At 66.7% G+C, this 457-nt stretch overlaps 2 protein-coding genes across 2 annotated transcripts in view; both read left to right on the top strand.

Moving 5' to 3' along the window:
- Window positions 1-143, top strand: part of GRB7 (growth factor receptor bound protein 7) — a 6,313-nt gene extending 6,170 nt beyond the window's left edge. Inside the window, exon 6 of the mRNA XM_009642560.1 lies at window positions 3-143. Within this exon, the coding sequence (XP_009640855.1) occupies window positions 3-143 (141 nt within the window). The remainder of the gene's footprint in view (window positions 1-2) is intronic.
- A 185-nt stretch (window positions 144-328) lies between these two features.
- The window catches only part of LOC104129604 (retinol dehydrogenase 8), a gene marked incomplete at its 3' end in the record, with an annotated part of 3,351 nt that continues 3,222 nt past the window's right edge, over window positions 329-457 (top strand). Inside the window, exon 1 of the mRNA XM_009642559.1 lies at window positions 329-360. Coding sequence (XP_009640854.1) covers window positions 329-360 — 32 coding nt within the window. The remainder of the gene's footprint in view (window positions 361-457) is intronic.

Below are 457 nucleotides of genomic sequence, written 5' to 3'. Positions count from 1 at the left end.
AGGAGGAGGGACGGCTCTACTTCACCATGGACGACGGGCAGACACGCTTCGCCGACCTCATCCAGCTCGTGGAGTTTCACCAGATCAACCGCGGCATCCTGCCCTGCAAGCTGCGGCACTACTGCACCTGCGTGGCCCTGTGAGCCCGGCGCCACCAGCATCGTGTGGCATGGCTGGCATGGCTCAGCAAAGCCTGGCACTGCTGGCACGGCTGGGCACAGCCCGGCCCTGCTGGCACAGCATGGCACAGCCTGGCACTGCCAGCATGGTGCAGCTCGGCACAGCCTGGCACTGCTGGCATGGTGCAGCCCAGCCTGGCATTGCCGGCATGGCATGGCACAGCCTGGCACTGCCGGCATGGTGCAGCTTGGCACAGCCTGGCACTGCTGGCACAGCTCTGCGCAGCCCGATACCACCAGCATCGTGTGGCATGGACGGGTGGGGGACGACACCACCG

The sequence above is a fragment of the Egretta garzetta genome, unplaced genomic scaffold, assembly GCF_000687185.1.
Source record: "Egretta garzetta isolate BGI_Z169 unplaced genomic scaffold, ASM68718v1 scaffold867, whole genome shotgun sequence".
NCBI lineage: Eukaryota > Metazoa > Chordata > Aves > Pelecaniformes > Ardeidae > Egretta > Egretta garzetta.
This window is presented reverse-complemented; position numbering and strand designations above follow the sequence as displayed.